The sequence below is a fragment of the Hippocampus zosterae genome, chromosome 4, assembly GCF_025434085.1.
Source record: "Hippocampus zosterae strain Florida chromosome 4, ASM2543408v3, whole genome shotgun sequence".
Classification (NCBI taxonomy): Eukaryota; Metazoa; Chordata; class Actinopteri; order Syngnathiformes; family Syngnathidae; genus Hippocampus; species Hippocampus zosterae.
Window position 1 is genome coordinate 26,984,504 of NC_067454.1, and position 19,449 is coordinate 27,003,952.

Sequence of the window (19,449 nt, forward strand, 5' to 3'; positions counted from 1 at the left end):
GTTCATTTGAGTTAATTATGACAGTTGCATTTTTAATTAGATTAAATATTTTAATCGTTTGACAGCTCTAATATATAGATGGGTGATGGGTGGCTGGTAGATAGATAGATAGATAGATAGATAGATAGATAGATAGATAGATAGATAGATAGATAGATAGATAGATAGATAGATAGATAGATAGATAGATAGATAGATAGATAGATAGATAGATAGATAGATAGATAGATAGATAGATAGATAGATAGATAGATAGATAGATAGATAGATAGAGCGGCTGGATAGCTCAGTTGGTAAGGCATCGGTTTGGCATACGGTGTGACTCGCTGTTGTTTTGCAGCTTCTCGCGGACCGTTTGAGGACTTAAAAAAAATATATATATATATATATATTTACCTGTTTATGTTAATTGGATGCGACTTTGCGGATTTTCTTTTATCGCGGGTGGTTTTGGTTCCCATTAACTGCGATAAATGAGGGATTACTGTATTGTATTGTATCCTTTCAGTGTAGCACCATCTACTGGATGCATAGTGCAACCCCAGCCACTATTGTATGCAGGGATATGCATAATGCCGAATTTATGAAAACAGTTTTAAAATAAGCTATTCATTGAAGATGCGCTTTATAATACGAAGCGCCTTATAGTTTAGAAAATACGGTAGGATTCAAGTTCAATTTTGGTGATGGTCTGCACTTTACTGAGCCCCAATTTAGTTGACAGTGTTGTAAACAGTTCAAAAAGATTTACTCCAAAATTTTCGAAATTAAAACCATGTGTGTGTGATTTGGGAGTACAAACATTCTGTTTTTCAATATTATGATTATGCACAGATAAAAGGAAAAATGAGATAAGCGTAATCATTTCACATGAATTTTTTGTGGTAAACGACTGCTCGTCCTCGCAGCTCAGAATCATACCATTGTTTCTAAATTCTCTATATTCACTCACAGGATGAATAAAGCATCTGTTTATGCATCCATCCATCTTGAAGAGGCCTGATTGTTCATCAGTCCAGAAACAAATATTGGCTGCAGTGGTGTGTTTTTTGAAGCAGTCCACGAAGACTGCAAACAACTTCCTTGCATGACCGTGCTGGATTTGCAATTCGGTGTCATGTCTACCAAGGCTTGTTGACTTTGTTCCCTTCCTGTTTTATTAAATAGTTATAATTGACTCTTTGAATCATTTCAACCATCTGGTATGAGCAAGGTTTCGTTTCTTGATCCCTCAAGTGCACACAAAACTACTTGCTGGTCATGTGTGTTATTACTAGCAGTTATATTAAAAGCGCACAATGATTTTCACATCTATTATGACTCTTGAGAATGATGAATTACAAAAAATATATGATGTATAAATAAATAAGTACATACATAAATAAATAAACATTATGGCCAAAAAGGGAATAGGCCTAAAACAATACATTTGACTGTGTCACATCATGCAATGTGAAGATGCAGTATGTGATTCTGCAATCAATTCGTACTCTCAATACAGACAGTGGATGGAGTGCCACAACACTTTATGATACCTTAGAAAAGGACTCTCCGACGATTTCCAGAATTTGCCTCAGCATTCACACATACAGTATATGTTGCTCTACACACCATCAACTTTATTATTGTTCTTTTTTATTCCTCCCGTTTTTTGACTTGTTACTCTTTCCACATTTTTCAACCGATTCTTACCGTTTCCATTCTTACCAACCTCACCCTACCCAACCTCACCGGCTGTGCTTGGAATTTTCTCATTCCAAAGGTTTTCCCAAACGTCAACATTTTTCAACCAAAAATATCCCAATTCATTCCCAATGGCACATTGATCATTTGACATTTACATCTTTCTAATATGACATTCAAAACCATAAGCAAACATGCCAAAAATTCCCACTTACCAAAAAGTACCAAACACATTTTCCCCATTAAAATACCCACAACAAAATTTCTAAATTATTTTCTTTTTGTTTTTACTCCTAATTTCTACGGCTTTGACCGATTCAAACTGTTACAACTTTAAACTGTCCATTTTATCATTATCGAACACTATTATTTTCCATACGTCTGAGCATTCACACAAACTCTTTGGACCTTCTTTGGACCACAGCAAGCAACAACAGATACTCACACTAGAGGGTGATATTTTTTCATTAATGCCACAGGTCCCAGGAATCCAATAGGATGGGAGTCAATTTTGACTTTAATCAAGGGTTTGGGACGGTACAGGATGAAAAGTTCACAGGCGCAGATGAGAGTGGGATTATCCAGGAGGGGGGAAAAACTCAGACAGATACACAGCCATTATTAATTCACATGACCTACAAAATGGGAGTGGTACCGGAGTGGGAGTTGGTTTCACTGGGAGTGAGATGGGACATTATTATTTATTTATTTTTTTGTGTCTTCAGGGCAGGCCGATATTTTTTTCTGAGGGAGTGGGATGGGACAGAGATGAAAGTCCACTCCTATGTCACCCTCTAATTCACATGGTGGCTCGACCAGTATCTCACCCGTCCGAAACGGTTACATGTCACTGGTACACATTTTGGCCTGAAATGTTCCCACACCTTCAGTCTTTTCTGTCTTTTTTGAGGAATTTTCCTTTCCCACTCCATCAACCACTTGGGCCAAATCAACGTTTAAATTTTCTGTATGAGGCGAATACAGGTTGTGTTTTTTTTTTAATTTAATGTAGTTTGCTATGTATATATTTGATGTGTGCTGAGGGGAGTAAAACGGTGCGCAGTTTAGAGAGAACATTAGCCACAAGACATGATTATTCTACTCCGTACCACAATGACATAAAAACGGGAGTTCAGAACATTCTGATATGTACCACCATTCCTCTACCAAAGCCAACAATGGGATGTAAATAAAGTACTTTGTCGAGGCTAGTTAAATTGGCACATTGGCAAATATGGTTAGCACATCAGCAAGCATCCTAGCATTACTTGAGCTGTGTTTCCATTTACTAACACTAAACTGCTCTTGTTGACAGATTAAATGAAGAGCAAATTAATTGGAATATTGCACATACAGCACATTTGACAATAAAGTTGTACTTGATACTTGACTTGATACATGATTTTGTTCATCGTGAATTACAACTATACCCTAGTCTCCACGAATCATCACTTTTATTATGGCTAAATTGTGTTATCGTGACTCCTTTCCACAATGTTGTATGCCGTAAATGTGTTAAGTTTCAGACAGGTGCGATTTGTCATGGGTGACGCAGCGTTCCTGCAATACTAGCCAGAAATAACAACAATTCAATGATACCAGCAATCTTCAGGAGTTGCTGAATGAAATAGGCCTCAAGTCTAAAGAGCAAATGGCTTGGAGTCACTCCATGTGACAAGTTGGGCATGTACGGCAATTGGCACTCAAAGGGATCGAGGAGTATCCATGCAGACCCCTTTGCGAGCTCAATTAACCTAGCTTGGTGCTAACTCTTAACCGGCAGTCCACCATATTATTATGTGAAGAAACTTCTTCACTGGGATACTTGCTAGTGTTTTACACTATACTTTTTTATGGTAATACGGTATTAGAATTGTTTTCTTTACTGACATTTTCTCATCATATAACGTTTTTTTTTCAATCACATTTGCTGTTTTAATTTTTTTTGTGTGGGCCCCTATTATAGAGTTAAATGTTAGTCGAACATTATAAAATAACATTTGTATTTTTATTTTTACTAATACATCATTGAGCTAAAACTTGAGATGTTGAAGCTGACAAAACATATTTTTAAGCCATAAAATATCTCAGTGAATAAAGTTAAAGACGCATAACTTCCCACAAAATGTCATTGAAACGTAACACATCTTATCCAGTTTTACCAAGAGAGACATTTGCAATCCCTTGTGAGTAGCTGACCTTGACCATATTGTACTGTTTCAATGGAAACAACGTGAAATGTACACTAAATGCTTTCCCTATTTGGTGAAAGCTAAAATCAATTTGTTTTAATGATTAATATACAATGGGGGAAGACTTTTTCAGTTTCTCTTATTTTTAACCGTACCTGAAAAGGACTCTGGCTGTTGTAGTTCCTCACTTCTTTATCAGCGCCACGAAGAAGCAGCACTTTGGCACAGTTATCCTGAGGAGAAAGAAGGCATATTTTAAGAAAGAAGAAAAGGGACAACCCATGACAACACCGAGGCTCTTCAATTCTCCTACTTTGGTCAGGAGAAAGGTCACTTGTCTTCCCATGAAATGAGAAGAATTGTCCAAAGCAAAAGAAGTCAGTCGAGCAGGAACTGTTTAATATCATCCCATCCCTGGCGTAGGGAGAGGAGAGACAACAGAACATCTACCACCTATGTCAGGAATGCAGCCTTGCTGGCTGTTATGTGTGTTTCTATTCCTCCACTCCAATGATGGAGAGAGGGAGGACGAGAGAAATCGAGAGAGAAGAGCGAGGGAGAAGAACAGAGAGATTGAGACTGCTGAGGGGCTCGAATCTGCTGCACAAATCGCCCACAAAGTGCTCAACCACGCATGGACTCTGCGCACACAAACACACACACACACAAACACACACACACACACACACACACACACACACACACACACACACACACACACACATACACAAAGACTTTTTTTAGATCCATAACAAGCTATTGAGGGTTAGAAAATGGCTCATACTGACACCGACTCCTATGCAGATACTGATACATAGCAAATGTGAGCATTAAATCATATCACGGATACAATTTTGTCAGTGTTACACCAACGCTGGTGTTGTTTTTATTTACACATTTAATATCACAGTATTAGATGACTTGGCAGCGTATCTCGGGTGTACTTTTTTAAATAGAACATGATCCTGCAAGGAGAAACGTAATACTATTTTTTTAATAGATGCAAAACCACCATATCACAATCATCTGAGGTGTTGGATTCAAGCATCTTCGGCCATTCCTTAAATTCAACATTGCATCTGAACTTGTGTTACGGTAAATTGTACCGTATTTTCCGCACCATAAGGCGCTTCGGAGTGTAAGGCGCACCTTCAATGAATGGCAATGAATATTTTATAAATGGGAGGGGAAAAAGCTTATTATTCGGCTGCAAACTGAGGAAGGAGGTTGTGATTCTCGGGTCGGTCGCTGTCTTCCAGCTCAGAATTGTCATCTTGTTGCAGGGTCTCGAAAATGGAAGCGTGATGTGTATAGGCACGACAAAGTTCCTCGACAGAGTAGCCGTAGTATGGCTTTTGATTGACAGTTGATGGCCGAGTGGTGGGTGGGTTCAGCGTATTCAACATGTGAGAGCAGAGACAATTTTGATTTTACACGATTTTGAAGCTCTACTTAATACATTTGTCGATAATTTTAATCATCCAAATTTGACAGGGTGTGCGAAATTTAAAAGAGGTTTACTCTTGCTTCAGCAGGACTGAGCAGAATTACCAAAGTCATTATTGGGAAAAAACAAAGAATGCAAAACAAATTCAACTAACAACAGTCCAGTTGCCTCGATTTAATCTCTCCAGACTATCACGATTTGGATGACTGAGAATTTACATAGACAAAAAAAACCAAACAGTATTTTTAACCAGGATTTTTTAAAAATTGACATTCATACAGGTAATTCAAATGAAAGAGGCAATATGCACATTTAAAAAGACTATATTGACGCAGTCACATGATGTTAGTGGATTCTGACAACAACAGAAGTGAAGCTGAAGCTGGGGGATGGGGGGGGGCATGGTTATGGCTTTTTAGCAAACGTAAACTTCGTGTTCCAGTCCTTACTGTCCATACACTGTAATCATAACCAAAGTCTTTTCAGTCAGTCTTTTCAGGCTTTCCTGCCACCCAAGCAAAGTTACTTACGTCCGAATCACCGCACTCATTGTGACTTAGACTGGTTCAAACACCTACAATGTTAAAAGACATTACTCAAACATTGTGTCTGAGGTGAAGGTTTCCTTTATTAATAACTACTAATTGTCTGTTCATAATACGCAATTCAACTAACTTCCACCTGGAGGAAATCGAACCAGCAGACGTGGTCAAAAGTGAAATGAAATCACAGAGTCTACCCATTAAACAAACACAAACGTGCGCCCGCATGCACAATTGCACGAATGCACACACACACACACACACACACACACACACACACACACACACACAGAAACATTCATTCATTCATTCATCTTCCGAGCCGCTTGATCCTCACTAGGGTCGCGGGGGGTGCTGGAGCCTATCCCAGCTGTCTTTGGGTAGTAGGCGGGGGACACCCTGAATCAGTTGCCAGCCAATCGCAGGGCACACAGAGACGAACAACCATCCACGCTCACACTCACACCTCGGGACAATTTAGAGCGTCCAATCAGCCTGCCATGCATGTTTTTGGAATGTGGGAGGAAACCGGAGCACCCGGAGAAAACCCACGCAGGCCCGGGGAGAACATGCAAACTCCACACAGGGAGGCCGGAGCTGGAATCGAACCCGGTACCTCTGCACTGTGAAGCCGACGTGCTAACCACTGGACTACCGGGCCGCCTCACACAGAAACAGTTTTAACATTATGTCTTAAGCATTCATTCATTCATTTTTCAAACCGCTTTATCCTCACTAGGGTCGTGGGTGGGGGGGGGGGGTGCTGGAGCCTATCCCAGGTGTCTTCGGGCAGTAGGCGGGTGACACCCTGAACCGGTTTCCAGCCAATCACCTGGCACACAGAAACGAAGAACCATTCGCGCCCACACTCACTCCTCGGGACAATTCAGAGTGTTCAATCAGCCTGCCATGCAAGTTTTGGAATATGGGAGGAAACTGAAGTACCCTGAGAAAATCCACGCAAGCACGGTGAGAACATAAAGGAAAGCCAGAGGTGGAATTGAACCCGGTATCTCTGCACTGCGAAGTCGACATGCTAACCACTCGACTGCCAGGCCATGTCTTAAGCAGTGGATGATAATAGTCTTGAATCAATTTGTGAATCTTTGCACAGCTCAATAGTAACGAGCCAAACACAGCCGGAGAGGTGTCAAGAGTAGTGCATTCATTGGACTTTACATTGATCTGATTGGCTGGTTCGGATGCCAGATATTTGGAATTTTAAGCAAAATCAGTAACTGGTTGTAATGTCATAATTTGCTGATCACTCAATCATGTCATTGATCGGCAAAATATGACATGACAGGAAACGCAATCTGGTTCACACCAGGGACATTTTGTGGCAATAGTTTGAAATATCTTTTTTTTGGGGGGGGGGGGGTAACGCTCCATCCTCAATGCCATTTTTCCTGTTTTCTGTAGAATCTTTAGGGTTTAATTTTTCCATTTTCATTTCTCAATGTCTTTCAATGGACATTTTTCAGAACTTTGCCTATTCATGCACCCGGTCACTCCTGTCACGTCCCGGGGTTGCCAGCAGGGGGCGGGCTTTCTGCCCGCCGTTTACACACCTGTCACCCATTAGGGAGTAATTGCTCAGCCTTTATTTGGACGCTCTGGCAGTCTACTCACTGCCGGAGAATTCCACGCCGTGCCAAAATTTCTCTCGCCCTATTTCCTACTTGCATTGATTCATTGCCTCTTAGCCTTGTGGCTGTTATTACGCGTCATTGTTCCTCTTACTAGTGAAATTTATTCTTTATCTAATCTGACCCTCCTTGCTATCTTTTTCCGCAAGCGTTTTCTGTTGTCCTTTTATTTGATCCCTGGTCCCCATTTTGACCAGCGCTTTTTGTTATTCTCCCTGTCGGGTTATTTTGTGTTCGTATTAAAGACTATTTTTGTTCTTTGACAAACATCTTTCTGTGTCTGCTATTTCGGGGATCCTCTTCCTTATTTTGTTGTGCACGGAGCGATCATTCTATCGCTTCGGGCACAACGCGACAACTCCCAATTTCCCGCAATAGCGGGGGTCGACTGTACATTAAGTAAACAAAAAAAAAGTTTAAATAAATTAAAGTTTTAAAAAATTGGATGGATTGGTCCACCACACCCCCAACTTGCTGATCAAAATGTAATATTTAAGTAAGGTACAGTTATTTCTACTGTAGCTGTTATCTTATATTTTTCCAATAATGTTCCTTCCCATTTCTTGGACACATGTCTAACTGGATAATTGACACCTAGCTATATGTCGATCTTTACATTCACAATATTGAAGAAACTTTGTGCCCACTATACTCACCTGGTTATAGAGAGCACAGATGTGTAGGGCAGAGTTTCCTGAGGCGTTCTGAGCACTCATGTCTGCTCCGTAGAACAGAAGATGCTCCAGGTGTTGCACGTGTCCATGTCGGCAAGCCTAACAACACAAGGATTGCAGCACATATCAAAATATTAAATCCAACTGTTAATTCGACCAGCGCAGGCGTTGCAGTACCGTTCATTTACACTAGATGACAGCGTGCTGCAAATGAGCTGAGAACCAGAATAACAGGAAACCATGCTCAGTTTGAACCCAGCCACGAAAAAGAAAAATCATGAAAGTGAGCAGTAGATTAAAGGCATTAAATACAGTAAAAAATACGATAAATGCATCAATCAGAAAAAAGGATTCAAGTGTAAAAGCAACTGCATTTATTGAGCAGATCACCAGAAATGTGCCTCAAGCAAGAGAGTCACATTCTGTTTCACCCAAATACATATAGAGTGAACTACAGCAGTATCAAAGAGAGAGAGTTGTGTTTGTCATATTTAAAATGTGATCAAAGTTGGTCAGGCCACCACTTAACGATCCAAAAACCATGCATCCATCCATCCATCCATCCATCCATCCATCAATTTTCTGATCTGCTTTATCCTCACAAGGGTCGTAGGGTAATGTAAAACATACTAACATATATTACAGGAAAAAAAAAATCTGAATTATTTCAAGTGATCCCTCATCAAACAATAGCTTACTGGAGCTCTTGCTGTTAGAATGTGAAGTTATGATTTCCCGAATGATGCAGAAATGACTTTGAGGACATGTAATTTTCCATATTTCCACATGCAGTCTTTTCTGAGTGAGTAACACCAGAAAAAAACTAGAATGTCGAGATATAGTTACTTCCAAGAACATGTATAATTACATTTGATGTTTTACATCTTTAGTGCGTTTTTTAAAATACAAGGTATTTTGGTCAGTAATAACTGAAAAAAAAATCACTTTCAATATGACATATTCGTGGATACAGCTTGTAGTTTTACAAATATTGAAATATAGACTCTGGAGTCCCCACAAGATTGTAGCGCTGTGTAACTATGACATATGGGTGAACAGACAGTTTCTCTACCCACCATTTAATTTTCTTTCTTTTTATTCCCTAAAATTGTTCTGAGTTACAGTTATACAGTAACACCGAAGGTTTGAAGAAATCATGGTATTTTTGCATAATCCAACCAAGGACCAAAGAAATAGGGAGTAAAAACAATGGCTATTTATTTGGCCTTAGAATTGTAACAGTTCTTCTCCATCACATGGACTGCCTTATACTGAAAGGTTGAATACACACACATTAAATAATTTGTATTTTTTTAATCTTAAATGAGTATTTATCTTTGATGGACCCGATATGCAAAGATGAAAAAAAGAAAAGTTTAGGTCGTGTGTGTGCGCGTGTGTGTGTGTGTGTGTGTGTGTGTGTGTGTGTGTGTGTGTGTGTGTGTGTGTGTGCGTGTGTGTGTGTGTGTGTGTGTGTGCGTGTGTGGTGCTCAGGTAATCTCAACAGTCAACACAGCTCACCAAACACATGATGATTCTCATCCACCACCGGTCAAGCATCCAATTCCCGAGAGAGAGCTCTCGTGTGATCACACATGATTTGATAAAAATACAAAGACAACCAGGCTCTTCCGGGTATGCACCTATAGTTGGATGACCGCAGCTGGTGGTAATGTCGGCAAGGTAATACTTCGTTTGGAAGGTATTTCATGCCGTCTGGGGACCGCACGTTCATCCAAAAACAACTAAAGACAGCTGGGAAAGCCTCCAGCACTCCCATGCCCGAGTGAGGCAAGATAAACTCAGCTTCGAAACAAAGTTTCATGAAGCACAGTAGCTTTCCACCCAATTGTTTTGCTCATGATTCATGACTGGTGATTCATTTTCTCTATGGCGCATCAAGTGATCAAGAAGACCATACAATAAAATCTAGAGCAGGGGTCACCAACTTCGGTTCTCAAGGGCCACTATCCTGGCCACTTTCCTTTCTCCAACACACTGCATTCAAATGATCAGCTCATCAGCAAGCTTTGCAGAAACCCGATCCTGATCGTGATCATTTGAATCAGGTGTGTTGGATGGAAACATCTAAAACATGCAGGATAAGGGCCTCGAGGACCAGAGTAGGTGACACCTGAAATACCGTGCAAATATGACTTAAGTAAGAAATACATCATAAGTACAATGTTTATAAATATAAATAAGTAGGAGTTGAAAACTGACGAAATTTCGCGAGGTATAATGATACGCACAAATCGAGCCCTCGTCTTCATCGGTCACATGACTTGTTGGGAAACGAAACTCGCGCCGAATCGGGGCTTCATTTGGACCGCCCACTCTTGCTCGAAACACACTCAAAAGCATCAGTATGTCACTAAAAAGCGGTTCATAAAATGGATGGATAAACATCGGGTAGGATATGACTGTGTTTTATTTACTGACGATTTCACGTCATAGCTTGCAGAGTCAAATAGCCTAGGGGTACTCGGCTTGTAAATACTGAAAGTTCCATGTTATGTTCTATATGCATGCAGAAACTATGAAAAAAAATCACTGTGGTCTGTAAACACAGAGAACTGTACAACACAATTGTCGCCCACAAGGCAGCAGTCTTGGAGAATGATGAGAGAGGAAATTGGCATGTCTGGTAACACTATTTACTTGGGATCACATCAATCCCGTTGTAATCCCAAATATTTCATGAGAGGGATGAGGGGGTGGCCTTTTAAAAAAAAAGTTTTTCATGTGGGTGCGTGTTTTTGTGTTCGCGTACACGACACCCAGCCTAGCGTCCACAAAAAAATACTTGTTTCCATTTTTTTTAAAGCAACGAGTCGGTCACCTTTAACTTCCATCGCACGTGACCTGCATGACAAGAAGTAAATAGAAGTCACATATAGCTTGCAGCTAATGATCAGAGCCGTACAGAAATTTGGAGGGTTTATTTTCATCTGAAGCTTGTTTGTTTGATCTGCAATGTAACAATGGTCGTGGCAAATAAAGGCAATCTGGTGCAGCATTTTAAAATGGATCGGGATGTTTCCTGCAAAAAGAGCACAATGTCTCGTGATTCGAAGAAAAGAAGAAAAAGTGTTGTGAGGTTTTGTACTGCCGGCTGGTCTGCGATGTTGACACTTAACGAGTCGATGTCGGGAGCTTCCCTGTCAGTTTTTGCACAACCACCAGCCGACTGACTGACTAGTGACATTCATGCAATCTTTTTCTCTGTCATATCGGAGAAGGTAGAAATCTTCCTTTTCTCTGTTGCGGCATGACATGAATGAAGCGGCAACATTTGTACTCTCAAGATTAAAACTCCCACAATGTGAAATTGTCATTTCGCCTTTGCTGTGAATGTAACATAAGAACATACTTGCAGGAATTATTCTTTCTATTGTATAAGCAGCCAAAAAGCTGCTATTTGTGTCTAAACCGTGAGCGATTTGGAAAGGCAAAGGATTTGGAAGTGAGATATGAGCAGTCTGATAAAACTGATGGTCTACACACACACACACACACACGCAAACACACGCACACACACACACACACACACACACACAGACAATGTGGAGACGCTTACAGTGTTGTCATAGCTGCAGGGCGTCTTGCCCAGCATGTCTTTTATCTTCTCTAGCGGGTAGCAGCTGCCACACTGTGTGTCCACGTATTGACCAAAAGCAAGCTACTCCATATAACTCGTTCAAATTGCCTCTGTGAAAATGAGTGCATCTGCTGAATGAATGACGTGGGGCGCTTGTGTGGGTATACCTGGTGAATTTCATGCCAGCCATTTTCATCCTGACAGCACACAGAGGCGCGATGGTTTAAAAGGAGCTCGCCGCAACCTGGGTCTCCTCCCACAACCACGCTGTGATACAGAGGAGTCAGACCACGACTGTCCTTGTAGTCTGGAGATGCTCCCAGCTCCAACAGTGTCTGTAAAATGAGTACAATGAGGGTGTGAGTGGCGAGTCCAAAACAAATAGGACAGAAAAAAAGGGTCCCTGAATTATTGAGCAAGCTCCGTCACCCATTCCAGTTTCTGACTGAGTCAAAACGTGGTCAGTTGGTTTTCTAAGTGCCGTAACATTGTGCCAACCATGTAGCGTGGACCAGAAAAATATACATGTGAGCTTCTCTTTCGACAGTACATTGTACATAGTGCAGACAAAAGAAATCAAGCATGATGTCAAGCCTCACAAACTGCAATAAAGCTACAAATCTTGCAGTCACAGCAAACTAGAAGATAGTCGTGTCACAGATTTTTTTTTCATCGGGTCACATCATTTCTGTCCTTGTTCGATGAACATATGGGCAGCCCTGTCCACTTTGATGTTTGAATGACAATGACAGGGGAAGGACAATGATGGTGCTGTGCCAGTGGATCGAGAAATTGCACAAACCATGAAAATTACAGGTGAACATGCAGTCTTGGTCATGGCTGCCTGGTTAAAACACTGGACAGCTTAAGTGCCACTGAGTCGCCATCACCAGAAAAAAAATGTGTATGATTGCAAAGTTTGACAGGAGTGACAGTAACTGATTGAAACACTTACTGTAATAGGAATAGTTAACAAATGCTAAAAAGGACTCCCTTTCCTCACATCCATATTCGATCGCTTGTGTCATACCGTATTAGCCCGAATATAAGACGGTGTTTTTTGCATTGAAATAAGACTGATAAAGTGGGGGTTGACTTATATTTGGGGTCTAGACATTATACCCATTTACGACGCTAGATGGCGCCAGACATCATTGAAGCGAATGCTGAACTTGACTCCCAGGCCAAAGTGAACCCCTGCCACGAAGAATAAAAACAAAAATAAAAAATAAAAATAAATTTATTATAAATTTTAAATTTAAAATAAAAAATAGCAATCAGAAATAAAAGAGAAGAAAATAATAGAAGAGATAACAGAAAATGGAGAAACGTCGTGACAATCTGGAGAAAAGTGGGTCGAGGATCAGCCAGGTTAACCGGCAGCTGAGGAGCAGTTATGATGTAATTACATTTCAAAAACCAGAAGCCATTCATTTACGAATGTGATTGCACTTTAGATTTGAATGAGGCAAAATTACATGCTTTTTTTTCTCAAATATATTGTTGTACTGTAATTATGCTCTGTATAAATATTTATTTGGTGTTCAAAAAGTCTTTTTTTCAGACTTGAGTCTTGAAAAAGAGGGGGTCGTCTTGTAATCAGAGCTGTCTTAAATTCGGGCCAATGCGGTACTTAAATAGTACATAGTTTTTTCTGCGGGAGGAGGGGTTGTTTTGTTTTTTAGGTCATTACACTAGAACCCAAATGGCATGTGTGGAAATTCAAAAATTCGAAAGGGCTTTTGGCTGCGGGAACCTATCGTGGTAAACGTGGCTCAAAGAGAAGGTGAGCATAGCAATCCAGTTTGTGTGGGACAGGCTATTGGATGAGGGTTTTGGCTTTCTTTAAGTGGCGTAAAATATCGCAGTGGCTCCAACTGCCATCAGTCCACTGGCTGTTGGAGCGGTGCACGATGCCGAGACACACCATGACTTCCTCCCTTGCTGTGCAAGAATTCTTATTTTTGAATTATGAGAATAATCGGCTTCACCCTATGCTTAATGCTTGGATTTCTGAGGTCACCTCGCACAAAGATGATTTCACATGCTGCTTTTATGCGAAGACAATGGGGGAAAAAAATAAAACACCAGAACTGATTTAAACATGTCACATGCAAAAAGATGAATATTAGCTGGTCAGGCGCCCCCCCCCCCCTCTTCCCATTCATCCTTCCCCTTATTACATGTTATGTCTTGTGACTTGTTGTAACTGTCATATGCTTATCTATGTGCTAGGGTCTTTTTTTTTTATCCTGGACTTAAATTATCCTCACAAGAGGATAGTTCGAGCATGGTTTTTTTTCCCCTCTCCCTACCCAGCGTTTTCCTTTCTGAATTCTGATCGTAATTTCCCCATTGCGGGACAAATAAAGGATATCTTAATTACAATTGTAAAACTGCCTTTTCACAAAGGTCAATGAGATTTAGGCAATGAAACTGATGTATCAGGAACATCAAACTGCAAAAGGTCATGGTTAGCATATGCCTATAGAAAACCAGTTGTTATCCCTTAATCCCTCTATAGGTGAAAAAAAACATGAGTATGTTTGGTTGCCTGTGGAGTCATGTCGGAACATATTTTCTCTCAGCAATGGGATTACAACCGCGAGATGTTGACAAAAGCAGGTGTGACTAAAACATGAAGCAAGCAGAGCATTAACATTTATGGGTCTGATATATGAATGATATATGCATGTGCGGGCGGCCCGGTAGTCCAGTGGTTAGCACGTGGGCTTCACAGTGCAGAGGTACCGGGTCCGATTCCAGCTCCGGCCTCCCTGTGTGGAGTTTGCATGTTCTCCCCGGGCCTGCGTGGGTTTTCTCCGGGTGCTCCGGTTTCCTCCCACATTCCAAAAAACATGCGTGGCAGGCTGATTGAACACTCCAAATTGTCCCTAGGTGTGAGTGTGAGTGCGAGTGGTTGTTCGTCTCTGTGTGCCCTGCGATTGGCTGGCAACCGATTCAGGGTGTCCCCCGCCTACTGCCCGAAGACGGCTGGGATAGGCTCCAGCACCCCCCGCGACCCTAGTGAGGATTAAGCGGTCCAGAAAATGGATGGATGGATGGATGGATATGCATGTGCAAAAACAGGTTTAAACTTGGCTGCTCATGCAAAGACCTGTGGTAGCTGATCGACAAACTTGGTGCACCCAGGAATGAGACTCTCAAACAGGCAATAGTTTTGTGCGGTTCATTTCGTGAATTTTGATATTTGATCAATTTAGCACACTCAATGTGACTTGCCAAGCTCCACATGAATTGCCACGGTTGATTTTGCATCTTTTAAATACCGTGTCTGAAAGTTGTCCACCCAAAAGAAAAACATGTGTATCAACTTGCATAATCCATCCATCCATTTTCTGGTAAGCGTTATCCACACAAGTATCGTGGTGCATGCTGGAGCCTATAGGAGTTTATTGTGTTCAATCAGCCTGCCATGCATGTTTTTGGAATGTGGGAGGAAACCGGAGTACCTGGAGAAAACCCACGCAGGCACAGGGAGAACATGCAAAATTCACACAGGAAGGTCAGCACCGGGATCAAACCCACAACCTTTGCACTGTGAAGTTGACGCGATAAAAACTCAACCACCGGGCCACCCGACTTGCATGATGCTTAAAAAATGTACCAAAATGTCAAAATGTCATGTGTAATGGATTTTGCAATAATTTTGTTACGTTGTCTACAGTCACTTGAACAATAATTGACAAACTATTATAATTGACTGCCCTGCGATTGGCTGGCAACCGATTCAGGGTGTCCCCTGCCTACTGCCCGAAGACAGCTGGGATAGGCTCCAGTACCCCCCGCGACCCAAGTTAGGATCAAGCGGCTCGGAAGATGAATGAATGAATATTATAATTGACTGATTTCAAAACTAGGAATCAATTAATTTGTTGTGTACAAGTTATAATGCCATGAGATGATCAAATATTTTTGTGGTTTCACTGTCATAAAAGCCCCGTGTGGGAAGACGTAACTTCAGAGTGGCCCGTGACAAAAATGAGTTTGACCCCCCACCCCTGATTTAGAGCTAGTCACAAGAAGGTATCATGCCATATCGCTAATGACAAAACTCCTTTCAACGCTGCATTTTCTTGTGTCCGGGTCATTTGTGCACACTCTGGAGTTGTTTGGAAGTGGTGTCCAAAGCTTGAGATGCAGTGTTACGCAGTATAGGGAGAGAGGGAGATGTGCTTAGTGCAAGTAAATCAAACCAAACATGGCTTTCATGTTATAGCTGGCTTCCCAAATATATTGCAGTGATACATTTCTTTTCTGGAAATGTTTGGGTTTTATTCATTTCTTCCACAATTACATTCAATTCAAACATTTTAAATGTAATTTTGTGCATATGGTACTCTACCAAAATGTTCATGGAGAAAACCATCAGAGCTACCTAAAGCGCAAAACCGTATTTTCAATACGTCAGTTTCCACAACTGTTTGCCAACAGCACACGCAATCGGTTAAAGTGAGTGAAAAGAACACACAACTGAGCACCTGCTATTTTGGCACTTGGTGAATCAGGCCCAATATTTTCTCTTACCGTGAGCGTAACTTGGTTCTTGGAACGTGCTGCTTTATGGAGGGCTGTCATGCCGTCTTTGGCTCTGAAGTCCAAGTGGGCACCCCCATTCTTAAGAACCTTGATCATCTCCACCACGTTATCCAGATGTGCTGTAAAGGTCAAAGGGCTCTCTAGAAGTGACAGAAACATACAGTAGAGTGTGATTGGTATTTTAAATAGCAGACATGATGGTATTCTTGGGTATACAATATACAGTACATCAACATGGCTTCAGATTGTTTTATTTTACACCATTTTTTATTCTTACGTTTACATTTTACAGCTCCTCACAGGTACAGATAGAGAGCAGCCAACTTGGCTTCTGAGAGGTAAATGATGCCCTCTTGGCATTCATTGCAGCCTGATTATCTCGGAAGGTGGGGCTCCAATCTACACACCCTTTTCAATGTGTCTTCTTTTTTTCCAAATGGGCTTTGAGGGTTTTTTTTTTCTTGCCTGGTTGTGGGGTTTGGATCAGAGGATATCGACTTTATCTTTATCAAGTTTTGAAGGTAAGATCAATTTAAACGTACCTATTCCATTAGAAACACTCGCCCCTTTATTTGATAGATATAAAATATAGCAACGCCGTTTGATTCTGTAATTGTTTGACAGTATTTTTTATTATTAAGTATTATTGCTTGTTGTTATTATGCTATTGTTCCAATACTATCTGCATTCTATGACATGCTGATACCAATCTATCTCAAATTATACAGTGGCTTCAATTCATAATTATTCTCCTGCTTCTGTGAAAATAAGTTAATGGAAAAGATAATATGATGACACATTGTAGATAAGACTGTTGAGTCCAGTGTCATTTTAAAAATGGTATTTAGACTAAACTAACTGCTTAAGTCAATGGGGTTGTTGATGTTTGAATTAGTACAGGTGCAGTTTCATGAATGACAGGGTATGTATGGTTTGGGTTGAAAGGATAAGGTCGTACCAGGAAATAAGATTCTTGGAATAACTAACTGCATGTTTCCACCTTTGTGTGTCACTTGTGAGTTCCATGTCAGAAAACTCCAAATAAACAAAATAAACAGCGGGCATACAGTCACACACAAAAACAATTAGCAAATTTAATAATAATAACATATTTCCTAATTTTTATTGTTACGATTATTATTATTATTATTAGTAGTAGTAGTATGGTTGTTATTATTAGTAGTATTAAACAATTCATTGCTATATTCAAAGCTTCGAGTTAACATTTGGTGTTGACTTACCACCAGTGTCACTGTCATGGTAGTTGGGATCAAGGCCTTTCTCTAACATCTTAGACACTTTGTCCACCTGATTGTGGAGTATAAGGTCCATGAACTTCTTCAGATTGGCCTGCATAGCCACAGAAGAAAATAAATTATTAGAATTAAAAAATATATTTCTGTCACTCGTGGTGCAGTACATTCACCTGACTTTGGTGCAGACATTGAGGGCTTGCTGTTGGTGTAAATGTTAATGTGAATGATTTCCAGTCCCTCAATGTGCACTGCAATTAACTGGCGACTAGTTCAATCAAGGTATGGTCCACCTTTTGCCTGAAGTCAGCTGGGATAGTTTCCAGCTCCTCTCGACCCTGAACAGAATAAGCGGTTGTAACGCACCTCTCAAGGGTTAACTGCATAGGAGAGAAAGGAATCACTCTCAGTCGCCGGAAATGTGATACAAAAATCCTCTTCCCCACAAGGGTCGCAGGGCATGCCGGAGCCTATCCTAGCTCTCTTCGGGCAGTAGGCGGAGTACACCCTGAACTGGTTTCAGCCAGTCGCAGGGCACACATATATGAGCAACCATCCGCGTACACACTCACACCAAGGACAATTTAGAGTGTTCAATCAGCCTGCCATGCATGTTTCTGGAATGTGGGAGGAAACCGGAGTACCCATACAAAACCCACACAGGCACGGGAGAACATCCAAACTCCACACAGGAAGGCTACAGCCGGAATTGAACCCTGAACCTCTACACTGTGAGGCTGACGTGCTAACCAATTGACCACCGAGCCACGCAAGATTAACCTCAACAAAAAAATAAAAACTGAATCAACCGCCCCAATTGGCTGTAACAGCGTAAACGGAAATGGATGGATGGATAACTTAAGGCGGGTTGGAGATCCAGAACTGATTGAAATTGAGGTTGTGCTACACAACACTGTTGGTGTTGAACAATAACAGGAGCGTGATAAAATAAAAATAAAAAATTTGACGGAACTATGTTATAAAAGGTTACTGAAAGCAAGAAGCATAGAGGGGCAGTGGGGCAGAATTTAGTGAGCGGTGACAGAGAAGAATGGATGTTCTTCTTTCCGGTTCTGTTCCCATTTGCTTTCATTCCAGGCCGCATGATAAAAATAGATAGGAGAACAGCTCCCTCAAGGACAGGACAAAATGAGGGAATGATATAGCAGAAGAATATGAAGCCAATATGTAGTGATCAAAGAGTGGGAAGAAAATCTGGGATGACGAAGACAAAAGGCACAGAACACCTCAGCATATATTAATCCAAATATCAAACTGGGATCTAAATGTAATTGAAAGATTTCCATCCATCCATTTTATAGGATTGCAGATGTGCTAGACTCTAGCAGCTAGAGCCTAGCACAGAGAGGGTGAGTGGTGGGGGTACACCCTAAGTGGTCACCATCCAGTCACAGGTCACAAAGAGACAAAAAAAACTGTTTGGCAGTTTGATTTTAGCGGTATAGATAAACGGATAATTGCAAAAAGGTGAAAATTGCAATTCACCACAAATTGCAATATTTGTCACTCCGCTCATTCAGTTGACAAAACGAAGCTTTTTACATGGGACTATTTCTCAGCCCCATGTATCGAGATATTTTACTACACAGTGCATGATAAAAAGTGGGGGGCATACAGGACCACACATTCCTAACCGGATGTATGCAAAATGCCAATTTAAATATGTCAATGTCAATTTTCTTTCTATGTTACGTTTCATATGGTAAGCATAAGGTCAATATGCTTCAAGATAAAAAGCAAGATGGCAATACATTAATAATTCACATTAATATAAACAAACTGACAAACCGAAAAGCTACCGTAATTTAAAAGTTAGTGAGTGTTGGA

The 19,449-nt window shown here is 40.8% G+C and overlaps 1 protein-coding gene across 4 annotated transcripts in view; it reads right to left on the reverse strand.

Moving 5' to 3' along the window:
• LOC127599696 (SH3 and multiple ankyrin repeat domains protein 2-like) overlaps positions 1–19,449 on the reverse strand; it is a 195,654-nt gene that overhangs the window by 150,635 nt on the left and 25,570 nt on the right. For 3 of the 4 annotated variants that reach the window (XM_052063834.1, XM_052063832.1, XM_052063831.1), the window contains exons 4-8: positions 17,590–17,698; positions 16,337–16,488; positions 11,956–12,123; positions 8,170–8,286; positions 4,031–4,108 (exon numbers count right to left, since the gene is read on the reverse strand). In XM_052063834.1, the coding sequence (XP_051919794.1) occupies positions 4,031–4,108; positions 8,170–8,286; positions 11,956–12,123; positions 16,337–16,488; positions 17,590–17,698 (624 nt within the window). Of the gene's footprint in view, positions 1–4,030; positions 4,109–4,188; positions 4,434–8,169; positions 8,287–11,955; positions 12,124–16,336; positions 16,489–17,589; positions 17,699–19,449 lie in introns of those variants that run through there. The other variant, XM_052063835.1, reaches the window with a different exon arrangement.